The sequence below is a fragment of the Loxodonta africana genome, chromosome 6, assembly GCF_030014295.1.
Source record: "Loxodonta africana isolate mLoxAfr1 chromosome 6, mLoxAfr1.hap2, whole genome shotgun sequence".
Lineage (NCBI taxonomy): Eukaryota > Metazoa > Chordata > Mammalia > Proboscidea > Elephantidae > Loxodonta > Loxodonta africana.
Window position 1 is genome coordinate 43730246 of NC_087347.1, and position 16115 is coordinate 43746360.

General features: G+C 41.1%; 1 protein-coding gene across 2 annotated transcripts in view; it reads left to right on the plus strand.

Moving 5' to 3' along the window:
• Positions 1-3464: 3464 nt before the first annotated feature.
• Positions 3465-16115, plus strand: part of SUMO1 (small ubiquitin like modifier 1) — a 38333-nt gene continuing 25682 nt past the window's right edge. The window contains exon 1 of one of the 2 annotated variants that reach the window (XM_023542313.2): positions 3465-3617. In XM_023542313.2, coding sequence (XP_023398081.1) covers positions 3606-3617 — 12 coding nt within the window. In that variant the 5' untranslated portion in view covers positions 3465-3605. The remainder of the gene's footprint in view (positions 3618-16115) is intronic. The other variant, XM_010602442.3, reaches the window with a different exon arrangement.

Sequence of the window (16115 nt, forward strand, 5' to 3'; positions counted from 1 at the left end):
GGGTGATTTTTTTGTTTGTTTCATTTTTGTTGCTGTACAGAATATACACAGCAGAACATATACTAATTCAATTTCTACAGGTACAGTTCAGTGACATTCATTATGTTGTTCAAGTTGTGCAACCATTCTCACACTTATTTTCTGAGTTGTTCCCCCCATTGTCATAAACTCACTGCCCCCTATGTTTCCTATCTAATCTTCCTAGTTGTCCTTGTCAATTTGATCCTATATAGATAAATCTTAAAGGAGTACAATACTCAAGGTAGACATTCTTTACTAGTTACGCTAAACTATTGTTTGGTTTTAAGAAGACTTCAGGGGGTATTTTGGTTTAGGGTTTAAAGATTATCTTAGGACAAAAGTTTCAGAGCTTCATCCAGCCTCAGTGGCTCTAGAAAGTCTAGAGTCTGTGAGATTTTGAAATTCTGTTCTGCATTTTCCCCCTTTTGATCATGATTCTTCTATGGAATCTTTGATTAAAGTGTTCAGTAGTTGTAGGTGGACACCATCCAGTTCTTCTGGTCTCATGGCAAAGGAGGCATATGTTTATGGAGGTAATTAGCCACACATTCCATTTCTTCCTCCTATTCCTGACTCTGCTTCCTCTGTTGCTCCAGATGGATAGAGGCCAATTGTTGTAACTTTGATGTCCACTTGCAAGCTTTTAAGACCCCCTGCACGACATGACAAACTAGGAGGTAAAACAGAAGCACTGAACACACTATTAGGTCTATTAGCTGGGATTTCCCATGAAACCATTACCCGAAACCTCCAAAGAGACCAATTCCATGACGTGTTTGGTTACAGATAAGCTTCAGCAGCTACTTTTTGTTGTTGTAAATATATCTATCACACATCTTCTGCAAATTCAATGTTTTACAACTTATTGACAGCAATTAATCAGCTGTGTAAGCTTACCCTTAATAAATGTGATTTTTCCATTACTGTAAACTGAAACTCAGTACTCCATAAGCACTAAACCCAGTGCCATTGAGTTGATTCCGACTCATAGTGACCGTATAGACAGAGTAGAACTGCCCCATAGAGCTTCCAAGGAGCACCTGGCGGATTCGAACTGTAGACCCTTTGGCTAGCAGCCGTAGCACTTAACCACTATACAACCAGGGTTTCCCCGGAAGCAATAGCTCTCCCTTTTCCCCTCCCTCCTGCCCCCACTCCCCGTAACCACGAGTAAATTTTGGTTTCTGTACGTTTGCTTGTTCTTGCCTTTTTTTTTTTTTCAAGAATTATATATCAAAATCTTCATCTCTGGGTGATTAGATTATGGATATTTTTCATTTTCTTCTGTGTATATATATATTTTTAACTTTTTTATTGTACTTTAAATTAAGGTTTATAGGACAAACTAGTTTCTCATTAAACAGTTAGTACACATATTGTTTTATAACATTGGTTAACAACCCCACGATATATCAACACTCTCCCTTCTCAACCTTGGGTTCCCTATTACCAGCTTTCCGGTTTCCTCCTGCTTTCTAGGCCTTGCCCCTGGACTGGTGTGCCCCTTTAGTCTATTTTGTTTTATGGGCCTGTCCACTCCTTGGCTGAAGCGTGAACCTCAGAAGTGACTTCATTACTGAGCGGAAAGGGTGCCTGGGGACCATACTCTCAGGGTTTCTCCAGCCTCTGTCAGGCCAACAAGTCTGGTCTTTCTTTTTGAGTTAGAATTTTGTTCTACATTTTTCTCCAGCTCTGTCCGGAACTCTCTATTGTGATCCCTGTCAGAGCACTCAGTAGTGGTAGCCGGGTACCATCTACTTGTGCTGTTTTGTCTTTATATGTAGGTGAGGTAATACAATATCTGTCCTTCTGTGATTGACTTATTTCATTCAGCATAATGCCTTCAAGCTACAGCCATATTGTATGGCATGTATCAAGACTTCATTTCTCCTACTGGCTGAGTAGTATTCCATAGTATGTGTGTACCACATTTTGTTTATCTTTTCACCTGTTGATGGACATTTAAGTTGCTTCTACCTTTTGGCTATTGTAAACAAAGTACTGCAATGAACACTGGTGTCCAAATATCTGTGAGTCTCTGGTTTCAAGTTTTTTGGGTATATACCTAGGAGTGGAATGGTAGTTCTAGTTTTACTTTTTGTTCACAGGTGATTTTAATTGGCCTCCTCTAGGGAGCATTTTTCCTGTCATAAATCAAGATGGAAATAGAGTTAAGATTTCCTGGGTTCAAATTCCTACTCCCTGATGGCTAAAGAAGTTGAGCATCTTTTCATGGGCTTTTTGGCCATTTTTTATACCTAAAAATTTTTTTTTTCATGTGCTTTTTGGCCATTTTTTGTACCTACTTTAGAGATATGTCTATTCAGAATCTTTGTCCATTTTTAAATTGAGGTATCCGTCTTTTTATCAGAGTTGTCATTGTTCTTCATATGTTCTGGACATTATGCCCTTATCAGATTATCTTTCATTTTGATGAAATTCAATTTATCTATTTTTTTGGTAGCTTGCATTTTTGATGTCACATTTACGAAACTACTGGCTAATCAAGGTAAAGGATATTTACACCTGTGTTTTGTCTTTACAGTTTTAGCTCGTAAATTTAGGTCTTTGAGTAAATATTTTATATGATGTGAGGTAGAGAAAACTTCATTCTTTAGCATGTGGATATCCAATCGTTCCAGCACCATTTGCTGAAAGACTATTCTTTCACCACTATCTGGGCATTTTTGTAAAAAATAGATTGTAAATATGAGGGTTGATCGATTTACTTCTGGACTCTCGATTCTATTTGTCTAGCCTTATGCCTGTAGTGTCATTGTATTTTTAAAATTTTTTATTGTACTTTAAGTGAAGGTTTACAAATCAAGTCAGTCTCTCACACAAAAACTTATATACACCTTGCTACATAGTGTCATTGTATTTTAGAGATTGTAAAAGGACAACTCTTTAACGCGAAACAAAGTATTCAAGGGTCGGAATTAACCTCCTCTCCTTAGGGACTGAGAACTTTCAGTAGCGTCTTGTTCATTAGTAGCCAAGGTTGTGTCCAATAGGATCTTTTTTTTTTTTAAACAAGGTCATGTGTTTGGCTGGAGCTAAAAGGGTTAGCTCCTGGGTAAGAAGTACCAGTATTTAATGCAACACACTTAAGAAACATTTACGACGAAGAAGACCGGAGGGGACAAAAGGAAGTTATCAGCTTTTGGCTCAGCCTTTAGAAACGCGCAAGGTGTAAGGTAGGAGTCTGAATTGTCAATGTCGTTCCCATACTGCGGCCGGGGACTTTTCCCCTGTGTATGGGCTCGGGACTGAGGCGCAGGGTCTGGTCCTTGGATGAACTGGCGAGATTTCGGTTAAATCACTCGCGCTTCCATCGGTATGGCCGCTCCCGGGCCCTGCCATCTCCGGGCCGCTCCCCAATCCGTTTTCCCGCCTCGCCATTCCTTCTCCCCCCATTTCCCCTCCCAGCGCGTAGCGGAAGTGACGGAAGGCGTAGCGGAAGTCCCTCCAGCCGCGGTGTTGTGCTGTGGGGAAGAGAGACGGATTTGTAAACCCCGGAGCGAGATTCTGTCTGCCCGAGGTCACTGCTGTGCGGAGACCCCTGGGGTGAAGCCACCGTAACCATGTCTGACCAGGTACCGGGCCGGGAGCCGTCCGACAGCGGCGGCGGGGCCGTAGCCGGCAGGTCCGCCAGGCGCCTGGCTGCGGCCGGGGATGGAGGCGCGGGGGAGGGGAACGGGGAATGGGGGAGGGGGCGGCCGGCCTGGACCCGGACAGCGAGGGAGGGGAGCTGGCGAGGGCCGGCACCGTCGGGGCTTGCCGCCGGCCTCCAGAAGCCGCCCCGCCCCTCTCTGAGCTCGCCCACCGCCCCCAAAGCCTCGGCGCCTCTGGTCACCGCCTCTCTCCCTTCGTCCCTCCTTTTCCTTGGGGTCTGCCAGGTGCAGAGCTCAGCTTCCACCTCCCAGAGAGGGTCCCTGGGGAACCCAGCCGCCTCACTCTCCTGAGGACTGATTGCAGAAGCAGGGCCTTAGGCCTCGGTTATGTAACGGGAGAGAATTCCCTGACTGGGAGGCTCCGTGGCCTTGAAAAGCAGATGGGTTTCACTTTTTGGATGCCGGTCTTTGGAAGGTCCCAGAGTGGGTACGAGGGTGGAACTCGGGCTGGAAGATGTTGTTTGGTGCTGCTGGGAACTTAGGAAGATGTCTTCTGTTCGGAGGGTTACAGCTAGAGCCCGGCCGCCGCGTCTCTTTGAATCCTTTTTCCGTTTGGGGGTGCAGAGCTGTTGCCTCTTTACTTGTACTTTCCCATTTCTTACTTGGGATTGGTTCAGCAACTCTCCAGTTGTAACAGAGCACTCAGAATAACCAAGAAACAAAGCAGAACAAGAGTACTAGAACAACAGAAACCCCCTGCATCTGGACATTAACCTGGAGATGACTGATACCTCTGAGGAAAAGAATAGGAAAACTAAGTGTATGTAGAGCAGTTGCAGAAAGCTGCCCCTATGACGAGGTGCTCCATCTCAATAGTCTTGTTAGATGCTGTCGAGTCGCTTCCGACTCATAACGACCCAGTGTTACTGTCAGGAATTTTCTTGGGATTTGAACCCAATCGGGAGTGATCGATTTTCCCAGCTAAGTTTTTTCCCCCATTCGTTCATCTCGTTAACCACGGTTATGGCTAGTTTTTAATTCACAAGGTTTTTGTCTGGTCTTTGTTTTAGTTGCTCAGAGGACTATGACTTTTTAAAGTATTTTTGGACGGTTTATTTGTTCAGTGACAGTTATAAAAAAATGTTTTTTGTTCAACTCTACAGTTTACTTGAACTTTTAAATTTAACACACGTTCCCTTGGCCTTTAACCAAGTTTTGTATATCTTGGTGAGAGCAAGTTAGGCCTTCGTGGATTTGTACTATTGCATAAAACTTACATTTATGTTTTTAAAAATTAACCATAATCTAAATTAGTTTCGAATGGGTCTAGATTAATTCCCAAGTTGGCTATGGGAATGGCATTATAAGTATTTCCCTAGACAGTTGTTTACTTGGTTGACAGAGAGGAAAGAACAGGTGTAAATGCTTAGTTTCATCAGCCTTTTACTGTGATGCTCAGAAGTGACTAGGATGCATGTTGAAATTTGCTATATAGCCTGAGGAAAGAGTAACACAGAAAGAATTATAAAATAAATTGTAGAATTTTTTGCCCTGGTTTGAAGTTAGGTCATTTAAGAAAGACATGAAGGAAGAAACAAAGGGCCTACAATACTAACAAAGTGGCCTTGAGATTCTTTTCAGGGAATCTGGAAAGCCCAAACTATTTTCATAATGATGATGGGACTTTTTTTTTTTTTGCCCTTTTCATTCTCATTCTTTCCGTGGAGTTTCTAGAGGCTACGTGGCCTGTAATATCATAACAGATTGAATATAGAAGCAGATGTGAGAATCCTGCTGCATTCTGTTAAACCCAGAAAGTAAAGAGATTTGCAAAAAAACAGTGCCAAGCTTCCCATGAATTTTGTTTTGAAAAACCAGGGCTTGAGCCCACTTTTCAGACAAGATTAGACAGGCCTATAAAACAAAGAATAACACACGTGACGAATGTACTTCTTAGTTCAGTCGAATGTATGAGACCAAATGGGCAACTCCTGTCCAAAAGCAAGAGAAGAAGGCAGGAAAGGACAGGAACTGAATGAATGGACCCAGGGAACCCGGGGTGGAAAGGGGGAGTGTGCTGTCACATTGTGGAGATTGCAACCAGTGTCACAAAACAATGTGTGTATAAATTTTTGAATAAGAGATTAGCTTCAGCTGTAAGCTTTCACCTAAGGCACAATAAAATTAAAAAGAACCCCCGCCCCCCCACCCAGGGCTTCTGAGCTGGATTATTTCGGTTCAAACCCCTTGCCAAGAATGTGCATTTCTACCCAGATATTCTGATTCAGAATCTACATTTTAATGAGATTCCTGGGTTATTCTTATGTATACTAACTTTTGAAAGCCACTGCCCTGCTAGTGGTTCTCAGGATTTGTTTCTAACCAGCAGTATTAGCATCTCCTGGGAATTTATTAACCAAAAAAAAAAAGCTGTTGCGATACACTTGATTCCGAATCACAGTGACCTTATAGGGCAGACTAGAACCGCCCTATAGGGCTTCCAAGGAGTGGCTGGTGGATTTGAACTGCTCACCTTTTTCAGCCAAGCTCTTAACAACTGTGCCACCAGGGCTCCGGGAACTTATTATAAAGGAAATTCTCAACAGGGGTTCAGACTGGTTTATTTCAGTTTGAACCCCTGTGGAAAACATGTTTGAATAAAAATGTTATTTGCTAACTTTCAATGGGTTTATTGTTATTTTAAAACGAAAGTTTTCTCAGTTTCTAATACTATAAATCTCATGCTGTGAAGCTAACAAAAGGTTTATGAGGCTTTTGATAATTTCTTAGAGTGTGAAAGAGTCCTGAGATCAAAAAATTTGAGAACTGTTACTCTAGGCTGATTGACCAGTATTATAATTAATAAGCGGACCTAGGACAAATGCAACGTTGAGTGCTAAGGATTAAAGAGGTATGAAGCTGAACTCTTACCCTTAAGGGACATAATCAAGAGCAAGGGTCCGAAGTTATTACTGTGCAGTATTAGCAGCATGAGATTGAACTGCTGTTCCCAAAACACAACCCTAATTTAAGCCAAATTCTTCTAGAAAGATGTATTTTCTGAAGACCTCTCAAAAGGTTTTTGTCTGGCGCTGAGATACTGAAATTGTTTAATAAATTTAGGTTAATTTCATACAAGACTTACATTGCTGTATTCTCCATTGATTAATGCAGAATAATTGTTTTTGGAATTTGAGTGAAACATTCTTAAAATTTTAACAATTTCAATGTTATGGTGGATTTGTGGACCGTTATTAAATAATCTTATAAAACAGGTTTTAAACTTGAGGTCCTTGGACCCTAGGGACTTAAGGGCTGAGAATCCACTGAAATTGTATGGAGTGTTTTATGGTATTTGTGCATGTGCATTTTTTAGGGATAAAGGGCCTGTGCTTTTTATCAGGGGTGCATGATCCCTCAAAAGAGGTTAGGACCCCTTTTTAAAGCCAGTGACAGAAATCTGATTGGATGTTCTGTAGCCTAATCTTGCCTGGCTGCAAAGCAAACACTCATAAAGAGCCGGAAGCTTAATACCAAAGGGGTTAAGGGTAATTAGTACAAATATTTTCCCTCCGTCCTTCCTTGTATTCAGGTTTATAGTGCTCTTTTCTATACCAAAATCATCAAATAAAAAGCAACCTGGACCTCAGCTCTTCAGTTCAGGTCTGTTAATCTGTAACAATTGGACGGCTGATTTGCTTCCTGTGCAAACTGTCATAACAGAGCTCCCTGCCCCCACATAAATTGATTGATTTAATTTCCTTTTATCTGTAGTCAAGAATTTCAAAATACTTGTAATTGTTTTCATTATCCGTTGCTGCATAGCAAACTACCCCCAAATGTAGTGGCTTAAAGCAATAATAGTTTTTTGTTTTGCTTATAAATCTGCAAATTTTCCGGGGCTTTGTGGATAGGATTCTTCTCTGTTTCTTGGTGTCTGGGGCATCAGCTGGAAAAACTCAAAATGGCTGGGGGCTAGAAGAGCTGGGGGTGGGGTGGGGCTCTTCCTGTGATCTCAAGGTCTCTCCAGGTGGCCTTACCAAGTGTTCTCTTCAGCTTGGACACCCCAGGGTATTCAGATTTATGGCGTCTTAGAGCAGAGAGAAAAAGGTAGGGAGAGAGAGAGATCCAATTGAATCTCAGTGGAAACTGCGAAACTTCATAATGACCTAGCCTTTGTATCCTGTTGGACATGCAAATCACTGATGCCCCCACAGAATAAAGGAAAAGGCGTGTAGATTCCATTTCTGATAGGAGGAGTAGCAAAGAATTTGTGGTTATCCTTATTCTACCACATTAATTGTATTTCTTCTATCAGGATAGTGTTATTCCCTGCAGTTTTCTTTACTCTGTTGTTTACTCATTTTAATAACTATTAGCAGGAGAACATGATGAACTGGTTGTCTATTTAAGTTCATAGTTACAGTATGTTTATTGGTTACAGAGTAAGTATGTTAAAGTGTAGCTATAAATTGAGCATATATTTAGTGACACATATGTGAAGCATTCCATGCCTTAGGAGAGAAATGATATTCTCTCTTCTGATAGACATATGAAGTATTGCTAGTGGGTGTCGCACATAGATTATAATAAAACATTTCAAAGACAGTTCTATCTAAATGACATTTAGTGTTTTGAAAACTGAATATGATTGTCATGGTTAGAGCACTCATGAAGGTTGGTTGAGTAGCTCAGATTTCAAAACTAAAGCAGTTGTCACATATGTCATGACACCATTTAGGTCCCATACCCGTTGTCATCGTGTTGATTCTAACTCATAGCTTCCCTATAGGGCAGAGTTGAACTGCCCCATAGGGATTCCAAGGAGTGGCTAGTGGATTTGAACTGCCAGCCTTTTGGTTAGCGGCTGTAGCACCTAACCACTATGCTGCCAAGGCTCCCTTAGCTCCCATAGTACTTTGGGGTATCTTTATTACACCTTTTATATATAAAACCAAAAAAATCCATCGCTTTCGAGTCAATTCTGACTCATAGTGCCCGTATAGGGCAGAGTAGAACTGCCCCATAGAGTTTCCAAGGAGCACCTGGTGGATCTGAACTGGTTAGCAGTGGTAGCACTTAACCATTATGCCTCCAGGGGGTCCAAGTGTTACAATTATTTACATAAGTATCTTTCTCCCTTAGACTGCTTTTTGAGAGTTCAGATCAGGCTTTACTCATTTTTTTTTTTTCTGTAGCACCCAGCATAGTGACTGTCATACTTATTAAAAGTTTTTCGAATGAATAAGTGCTCAGATTCATTCTCAACAAATATTTATTGACTGTTGATATGTTTCAGGCTCCATTCTTGGTCTTTGAATTGGAAGTTTGCTTCAAAAATAAGAGACAGCAGGTGTATTCCACCTCCTTTTCCAGTTACTATATTATTTCCTTATTGATAGTTTTCCTTTTATGTTTTTGCCTACCTTTTTAACCTTTACTTCTTTTGTTTTTTCTCTACTTAAAGCACATCCCTCATGTGTGCTTGTGCGCTACAGAAAGAAAAGATGAGTAAAGCCTTATTGTTGGCCTTGTAGACCTGTCTAATCTTTGGCTGAAGGGTGAACCTCAGGAGTGACTTCAGTACTGAGTTAAAAAGGTTTCTGGGGATCATACTCTTAGGGTTTCCCCAGTCTCTGTCAGACCAGCAGGCCTGGTCTTTTTTTTTTTTTTTTTATAAAGTTGAGTTTTGTTCTACATTTTTTTTCCCACTCTGTCCATGACCCTCTATTGTGATCCCTGCTGGAGCAGTCAGTGGTGGTAGCTGGGCATCACCTAGTTCTGGGCTCAGTTTGGTGGAGGTTGTGGTAGTTGTGGCCCATTAGTCCTTTGGACTAATCTTTCCCTTGTGTCTTTGGTTTTCTTCATTCTCTTTTGCTCTAGCTGGGATGGAACCAGTAGATGTATCTCAGAGGGCTGCTCGCAGGCTTTTAAGACCTCAGACACCACTCACCACAGTTGGATATAGAACGTTTTCTTTATAGACTATGCCAATTGAACTAAATGTCCCCTGAAACCATGCTCCCCAGCCCTCAGTCCAGTAGCTCTGTCTCTCAGGGTGTTTGGGTGTGTCTATGAAGCTTCTATGACTTTGCCCTGGTCAAATTGTGCTGGTGTCCTTAATATTGTGTACTGCCTTACCCTTCACCAAAGTTACCACTTGACTACTATCTAATTAGTTTAGTGTTTTTCCTTCCTCATCTCTTCCTAGTAACCATCAAGGTTTGTTTCTGTCTGTCTGGGAACGTTTTCATGAGTTTCACAGAGTGTTTGTCTTTTTATGATTGAGTTATTTCACTCAGCACAATGCCCTACAGATTCATCCATGATGTGAGATGTTTTGGGGATTTATCATGGTTCTTTATCATTGTGTAGTATTCCATTGTGTGTATCTACCCTAGTTTGTTTATCCACTTTTTGTTGATGGGCACTTAGATTGTTTCCATCTTTTTGCCATTGTGAATAATGCTATAGTGAACACGGGTGTGCATGTCTATTCCTGTGACGGCTCTTACTTCTCTAGGATATATTCCTAGGAGTGGGATTGCTGGATCATATATTTCTGGAACCCTGGTGGTATAGTGGTAAAGAGCTCAGCTGCTTACTGAACGGTCGGCCGTTTGAAACCACCAGCTGCTCCTTGGAAACTCTATGGGGACAGTTTCTACTCTGTCCTTTAAAGTTGAGAAAGGGTCATACTGTTTTCCAAAATGATTGTATCATTTTGCATTCCCACCAGCAGTACATAAGAGTTTCAGTCTCCCTGCAATCTCTCCAACATTTGTTATTTTCTGTTTTTTTTTTTTTTTTTTTAATTCGTGCCAGCAATGTTGTGGTGAGATGGTATGTTGCTGTAGTTTTGATTTGTATTTCTCTAATAGCTGACGATTGTAAGCCTTCTTTGGTGAAGTGTGTGTTCATATTTTTTGCCCATTTTTAAATTGGATTATTTGTCTTTTTATTGAAGAGGTGTTGGGCTTTCCTATAGATTTTAGAAATTAGACCTTTGTCAGACATGTCATAGCCAGAAATTTTTTCCCAGCCAGTAGGTTCTCTTTTTACTATTTTGGTGAAGTCTTTTTATGAGCATAAGTGTTTAATTTTTAGAAAATCCCATTTATCTAGCTTATATTCTGATGATCGTGTATTGTTAATTATGGTTTGTATGCTGTTTATGCTGTATATTAGGGCCCCTAAGGTTGACCCTGTTTTTTTTCCCATGATCTTTATAGTTTTATATTTAGATCTTTGATCCATTTTGAATTAGTTTCCATGTATGGTGTGAGGTATGAGTCCTGTTTCATTTTTTTACAGATGGGCTTCCAGTTTTGCCAGTACCATTCGTTAAAAAGACGGGCTTTTCTTCAGGTGGCCGTACGTAGGTAGATACACATTTGGGTTCTTGATTCTGTTCCATTGGTCAATGTGTCTGTCGTCCCAAGTACCAGGCTGTTTTGACTATTGTAGCTGTAGTAGGTTCTGAGGTCACATAGTTCGAGGCCTTCTACTTTGTTCTTTTTCTTCAATAATGCTTTAGTTATCTGAGGCCTTTTTTCTTCCCATATAAAGTTAATGATTCATTTTTCTATCTTGTTACCTATGCTTTTTTTGGCAACAGACCTGAAAGGGTAACTTCTTTATTTATCTCCAAGACTGAATCATTTGCTGCTTCTGGGGCATTGGGATTGTTATAATTTTCCCTAAGACATCTTTAGCATTCCATTTTGTAATTTCCTGAAATAGTGATTTTTTTTATTTTTATAATTTTTATTGTGCTTTAAGTGAAAGTTTACAAATCAAGTCAGTCTCTCACACAAAAACCCATATACACCTGGCTACACTCCCAATTACTCTCTCCCTAATGAGACAGCCCGCTGTCTCCCTCCACTCTTTTCGTGTCCATTTCGTCAACTTCTAACCCCCTCCACCCTCTCGTCTCCCTTCCAGGCAGGAGATGCCAGCCTAGTCTCAAGTGTCCACCTGATCCAAGAAGCTCACTCCTCACCAGCATCCCTCTCCGACCCATTGTCCAGTCCAGTCCATGTCTGAAGAGTTGGCTTCGGGAATGGTTCCTGCCCTGGGCCAACAGCAGGTCTGGGGCCCATGACCACTGGGGTCCTTCTAGTCTCAGTCAGACCATTAAGTCTGGTCTTACGAGAATTTGGGGTCTGCCTCCCACTACTCTCCTGCTCCCTCAGGGGTTCTCTGTTGTGTTCCCTTTCAGGGCAGTCATTGGTTGTAGCCAGGCACCATCTATTTGTTCTGGTCTGATGTAGTTTCTGGTTCACGTGGCCCTTTCTGTCTCTTGGGCACATAATCACCTTGTGTCCTTGGTGTTCTTCATTCTCCTTTGATCCAGGTGGGTTGAGACCAATTGATGCATCTTAGATGGCCACTTCCTAGTGTTTAAGACCCCAGATGCCACTCTTGAAAGTGGGATGTAGAATGTTTTCTTAATAGATTTTATTATGCCAGTTGACTTAGATGTCCCCTGAAACCATGATCCCCAGACCCCTGCCCCTGCTACGTTGGCCTTCGAAGTGTTCAGTTTATTCAGGAAACTTCTTTGCTTTTGGTTTAGTCCAGTTGTGCTGACCTCCCCTGTATTGTGTGCTGCCTTTCCCTTCACCTAAAGTGGTTCCTATCTACTATCTAATTAGTGAATGCCCCTCTCCCACCCTTCCTCCTTCCCGCCCCCTCTCGTAACCACAGAAGAATGTTTTCTTCTCAGTTTAAACTATGAAATAGTAATTTTTTTTATTGATAATTTTCTGATACTATTCCACTTAAAAAAAAAGTCATGCAATTCACATTGATTCTGTATATGAGGATGTTTTACAGTTTAAATTTTGGATATTCGTGTAGTGTGGCAAGTCTATTTGCACATGTTTTATTTGTGACACTTCCATAGTTTGACCATTCTTTTTGCATATGATAGCCTTTTACTGAACTAATGAGGATATGAAAGAAAAGACCTGAAGAAAAGGATGGAATTCTGTTTTCTGGACTTCCTATTTCTATTCCTAGGGCGAGTCCCCCACCCCCGCCTTTTCTTCTTTTAAAAGATTCTATTGGAAGTTAATGCACTTACAAAAAATACACGTATAATAAGTGTATAGTTTGTTGAATTTTCACGAATTGAACGATCCGTGCAACCAGTACCCAGATCAAGAAACGGAACATATGACCAGCTACCCAGAAGCATCCTTCTTGCTCACTTCCAGAACTTACCCCTGTCCTGACTTCTAACACATAGATTAGTTTTGCTTGTTTTTATGCATTAAAACATAGGAGTGGAATTACACGGTATGATCTGTGTCTGGCTTCTTTCTTTCAGCATTGTATGTAGAGTCATCCATATTGTATATTGACGTGTATAAAACCAAACCAAACCCACTGCTGTTGAGTTGATTCTATTCTGACTCACAGCAACTCTGTAGGACAGAGTAGACTGTCTCATAGGGTTTCTAAGGCCGTAAATCTTTACGGAAGCAGACTGCCACATCTTTCTCCCTTGGAGCAGCTGGTGGGTTTGATCTGCTGACCTTTTGGTGAGCAGCTGAATGAGTGCTTGACCACTACACCACCACGGCTCTTTATAGATGTGTATAGTGTTAAATTTAATTGCTGTATTGCATTCCAGTGTGTGACTCTACCACAATTTACTTATCATTCTGCTTTTGACGCACATTGAGGTAATTTTCCAGAACCTGTTTTTAGCATGTCCCTGGAACGCCAAGGAGCCATTGTGCAGTGGTTAAGGGTTTGGTTGCTAACCAAAAGGTTGACAGTTTGAGTTCATCAGCTGCTCCTTGGAAACCCTTTGGGGCGGTTATTCTCTGTCCTGTAGGGTCACTATGAGTCGGAATTGACTCAACGGCGGTGGGTTTTGGTGGTTTTTTTTTTTTTTAAAGGTGGTGCAAAGGGTTTGCACTTGACTACTAACCTAAAGGTTTGCAGTTTGAACTCACCCAGCAGTGCTGTGGAAGAAAGGCCTGGCAATCTGTAAAGATTACAGCCAAGAAAACCCTATGGGGAACACAACAGAGAATCCCTGCTGGAGCGAGAGAGCAGTGAGGATGCAGACCTCAAATCCTCCTAAAAAGACCAGACTTAATGGTCTGACTGAGACTAGAAGGACCCTGGAGGTCATGGTCCCCAGACCTTCTGTTAGCGCAGGACTGGAACCATTCCAAAGCCAACTCTTCAGACTGGGCTTGGACTGGACTATAAGATAGAAAATGATACTGCTGAGGATTGAGCCTCTTGACTCAAGTAGACACATGAGACTATGTGGGTAGCTCCTGCCTGGAGGGGAAAGGAGAAGGCAGAGGGGGACAGAAGATGGCTGAATGGACATGGGAATACAGGGTGGAGAGAAGCAGTGTGCTGTCTCATTAGGGGGAGAGCAACTAGGAGTACCTAACAAGGTGTGTGTAAGATTTTGTGTAAGAGACTGACTTGATTTGTAAACTTTCACTTAAAGCACAATAAAAATAAAAAAAAGAAAACCCTATGGGGCAGTTCTACTCTGTAACACATGGGGTCACTATGAGTCTGAATGGACAGCAAGGGGTTTGTTTTTTGGTTTTTCAGCATGAGCCAAATGATAACATGGTCACAGCATCTTTTTAGGTGCTTAGGATTGCTTTTCTACTGAATAACTGACATATAGTAGGTTAAATTAATATGCAGTTTATTTTTCTCAGTAAACAAGAAGTCTAGAGGTAAGTTACTCAGGGCTGGTAAAGAAGCTCCATAATGCTTTAAGAGTTCTAGGTGTATCTTCATCCTTAACAGATGTCTTTCACTCTCATGCCTGTTTTCTTGTGTCCCGAGAAGGTTACTTTGTGTCAGTGTTCCAGGCAGGAGAAAGGGGAGGGGGAGCAAAGTAAAGTGTCTCAGAAAATATATATCAGCAAACAGTGTGTGGTTTTATATCTCATCAGCCAGTGCTATGTCACATGGCCACAAGGGAAGCTGGGGCAAGTGTTTTTTTAGCTGGACAAATTTAGGCTTTTTTTTGGGAAGGAAGAAGGGGAAAATGGGTATGATGGGCAGCTAACTGTGTCTGCTACACCTCCAGGTCTGTCTGGGTATTGTCCAGTTTGTTCCAGGCTTTGCATAGATCCATAGTCTAGGCTCAGAGTAGAGTTTACATAATCAGTAAAATTTTCAGTGATAATTTTTGGTACCTGAGAGGCTGCCTGTGCATATTTAATGTTTTACTACAATTCTAGGGTTAAATGTAAATACACAGAAGGCCCAGTGTCTTGTCAGCATGTGTGATTTAAGCCTTAAAGTTACAGAGGTAAATCTGGTCAGTTCTATTCCACATCTTTGGTATACTGTCTCAATAAGTTTGAACATAGCAGCTTGAAGATGAAAACGTACATGCATTTTTTGTGTTTTTAGAACTGTGGTAAATTCATATGAGGAAGTGACTTTGTTATAATTCTGGATTTATACCTTTTAATAATGAGTGTAAGTATTAGAATTATCTAATTTAACCATTGCTGAGCTTTCTTATTAGCAAATAAAATTAAATAAAGTGATGTGTTATAGTAAGACCTATGGTTAAAAAACTTTTAAATGCATGTATATAATGAACTCCCATGTACACATTTCTAGGCCTATTTTATCTACACCCTCACTCCTCCCCGTCATATTATGTTGACGCCAATCCCAGAGATTGTATCATTTCATCTGTAAATATTTCAGTATGTATCTCTAAAAGATAACTTTTTAAAAATTGTGCTTTAGGTGAAAGTTTACAAATCAAGTCATTCTGTCATACAAAAACTTATACACACCTTGCTATGTACTCCTAGCTGCACTCCCCCTAATGAGACAGCACATTCCTCCTCTCCACCCTGTATTCTCTGTGTCCATTCAGTCAGCTCCTGTGCCCTTCTGTCTTCTCATTTTGCCTCCAGTCAGCAGTTGCCCACATAGTCTTATGTGAGCCAAGAAGCTCACTCCTCACCAATGTCATTTTCTGTCTTTAGTCCAGCCCAATCCCTGTCTGAAGAGTTGGCTTCGAGAATGGTTCCAGTCTTGGGCTAACAAAGAGTCTGGGGAACATGATCTCCGAGGTCTCTCTAGTCTCAGTCAGACCATTGAGTTTGGTCTTTTTATGAGAATTCGAGGTCTGCATCCCACTGTAAAAGATGATAACTTTTTAACAGAACCATGATACTGTTAGCACACCTTAACAAATCAACAGATTTGTTAATATTATCAAATAAGAGTAAATGCATTCTTTATCTATCTGATTTTGGATTTCCTCAGAATCCCCCCTTCTCCAGTAAGAATGAACAATGCAACTGGAAGGGCCAGTGACATATTGGGAGTAAAGTGTGATGCTCTGTCCGTGTGACTAAATTATCAACATACTGATTGCCAGAATGCTGTTTAGCAAAGGTCTTCTTTTGGCTTTGAAATGGGACAATAAAACCCTTCTCATTAATTTTGTACGTT